Below are 2,500 nucleotides of genomic sequence, written 5' to 3'. Positions count from 1 at the left end.
GTGCGACTCGCGTATCCGCGCGCCTGGTGTAGCCGCTATAATTGATAATCACTTGGATCTAAACAAACGCGCTGTACGCACCACGCATACGCTCGCTTTGAAAAGTCTGGTGTAGATCGGCCGTTACACTGATAGAAATGGAAGCTTGTATAAACGGCTTTGTGTCTCTTCTTCTGCAAAGGAGAAACGGACCAGTGGGTTTATGTCAGTATATCTCCAGTATGATGGATCCTCTGATCGCTTTAAAAGACGTAGGGGGGGGGGGGGGGGGCGTGCCTCCAGTAAAGTAAAAGTACCTATAAACTGTAGTTAAGTACAGTACTTAGTTACTTTATACCACTGGTTCCAACATGTTGTTTATTTTCAGACGCCTGAGCTGAGTGGAGAGAAGAGACCCCGAGGACGACCCAGGAAATGGGTGAGTCTCATGTTCACGCCTCCATCACGCTCTTATCCAATGAGAGACCACCACAATGCTCTTATCCAATGAGAGACCACCACAATGCTCTTATCCAATGAGAGACCACCACAATGCTCTTATCCAATGAGAGACCACCACAATGCTCTTATCCAATGAGAGACCACAACAATGCTCTTATCCAATGAAAAACCACCATGATGCTCTTATCCAATGAGAGACCACAACAATGCTCTTATCCAATGAAAAACCACCATGATGCTCTTATCGTAAATACTGGCTAATGGAAACCCTGAGTGTAAGGGTCCATTTGGTTCCATTTGTACACTCAGATGCACACACATCTCTATGAAAATTTGCAGGTGCTGGACTCAAAAATACACACCAAGGAAGAAGAGGAAGTCCGCACACGGTTTGAAGCTCCAGCGACCAGTTTTATTAAAACGCTCACAGCTTAGTAACAACGTTTCGACCCCTTCGGGTCTTCGTCAGGTATGAGGAGTGCAGAGCGAGGCAGGTTAAAGTAGGGAGCAAACATGCCTTCATGAAAACTCATCACCCTGTTATACCAGTTATTTATACCCTTCCCAAGGTCCATAAATCTCAAACTGTTCCTTTAGTTGGTAGGCCAATAGTGAGTGGAATTGGCTCTCTCACTAATAACGTCTCCACTTTTGTGGACCATTTACTAAAACCTTGGGTAGTAACTCTTTCATCGTACACTAAAGATTCTATAGATTTTATCAACAAACTGAAAGCTATTGATGTATCCTCTGATTGTCTTCTAGCTTTTGATGTGTCCAGCCTATATACCAGCATTCCCCACAGTGGTGGCATTGAGGCTGTGAATTATTTTCTCAGACAGAGATCCCTCTGACAAACCCAGCACTACTTGTATCAGTGAACTTACAGAACTTGTGCTCACTTCTAACTATTTTAAATTAAAAAATGATTTCTATCTTCAAATCAACGGTACTGCAATGGGCAGCACCATGGCCCCTAACTATGACAATTTGTATATGGGTCTGTTTGAGCTCTCTTATGTACTTGCCTCTGAGGTGAACCCCTACTATTCCCACATACTCAGCTATCAGAGATATATTGATGACATATTTATTGTGTGGAATGGTACATCTGAAAACTTGGACCTGTTCCACAATTACTTAAATTAATGTACTGAACACTTGTTTCCACCCTGGTCACCTCATTAGAAGCCTTCCCATCAGCCAGTTCCACAGGGCTAGAAGGATCTGTAGCACAGATGAAGGTTACCAGACACAAGCAACTGATTTAACAAACCAATTTCTGTCACAAGGGTACAAACCTGAATGGGTTCACACTGCATCTAAGCGTTTTGAATCTGTCACACAAGAAGAGTGTTTGAACCCAGTCAAACGTTCTAAACAAAAAAACAACAAACATCTCTGCTGGTAATTATAAATGTTGAAATTGTGCTCAATGTAGCTATACTTCTAAATGTCAGTTTTTTACTCACCCTCACAGTGGGAAGCAGCTGCCCATAAAAGGATTGATCACGTGTTCCACAGCTTTGGTTGTTTACCTGATAAAATGTCCTTGTGGACTTGCATATGTGGGCAAAACCAGTAGAGCCCTACGTACCCGTATAAGTGAACACAGAAGTAACATTAGGAGTGGGGATGAACGAAACCCAGTATCAGCTCATTTCAAGAAAATGGGACACAGTATTGCATCTTTACGCTACGGGGGTATAGAGAAGGTGGATAGGCCCCCTCGAGGAGGTGATCAGAATCGACTATTACTGCAACGAGAATCTTTCTATATATATACTCTGAATATGGCCCCTCATGGGCTGAATGAGGAGTTTGACGTTAAACCTTTTCTTTAATAGCTTTGTTTTTTACCTTTTTTTACTTTGTTTGTTTAAAAAATGTTTTTCTCTCTTATATTGTCTTTTTCTATGCCTTCCCTGTGCATCTAGGCCTTGAGTGATGTCCCTTTGGGAGCTGCTAAACTATTGCTCTTTTCCTAAATGTGTCTTTTTTTGGGATCCCAAAAAACACCCATGTACTGCTTATAATTAGTCCGTTGGCTATTTTGCCT

The 2,500-nt window shown here is 42.2% G+C and overlaps 2 protein-coding genes across 2 annotated transcripts in view; both read left to right on the top strand.

Moving 5' to 3' along the window:
- The window catches only part of LOC311039739 (NACHT, LRR and PYD domains-containing protein 3-like), a 246,419-nt gene that overhangs the window by 197,304 nt on the left and 46,615 nt on the right, over positions 1–2,500 (top strand). The gene's annotated exons all lie outside the window — the stretch shown is intronic.
- Positions 1–2,500, top strand: part of hmga2 (high mobility group AT-hook 2) — a gene marked incomplete at its 5' end in the record, with an annotated part of 32,555 nt that overhangs the window by 16,268 nt on the left and 13,787 nt on the right. Inside the window, one exon of the mRNA XM_084049691.1 lies at positions 368–418. Coding sequence (XP_083905817.1) covers positions 368–418 — 51 coding nt within the window. The remainder of the gene's footprint in view (positions 1–367; positions 419–2,500) is intronic.

Source organism: Gymnoscopelus microlampas, assembly GCF_963454915.1.
Source record: "Gymnoscopelus microlampas genome assembly, chromosome: 23".
NCBI lineage: Eukaryota > Metazoa > Chordata > Actinopteri > Myctophiformes > Myctophidae > Gymnoscopelus > Gymnoscopelus microlampas.
Note: the sequence above shows the minus strand (reverse complement) of the source record. Positions and strands in the feature narration are given on the sequence as shown.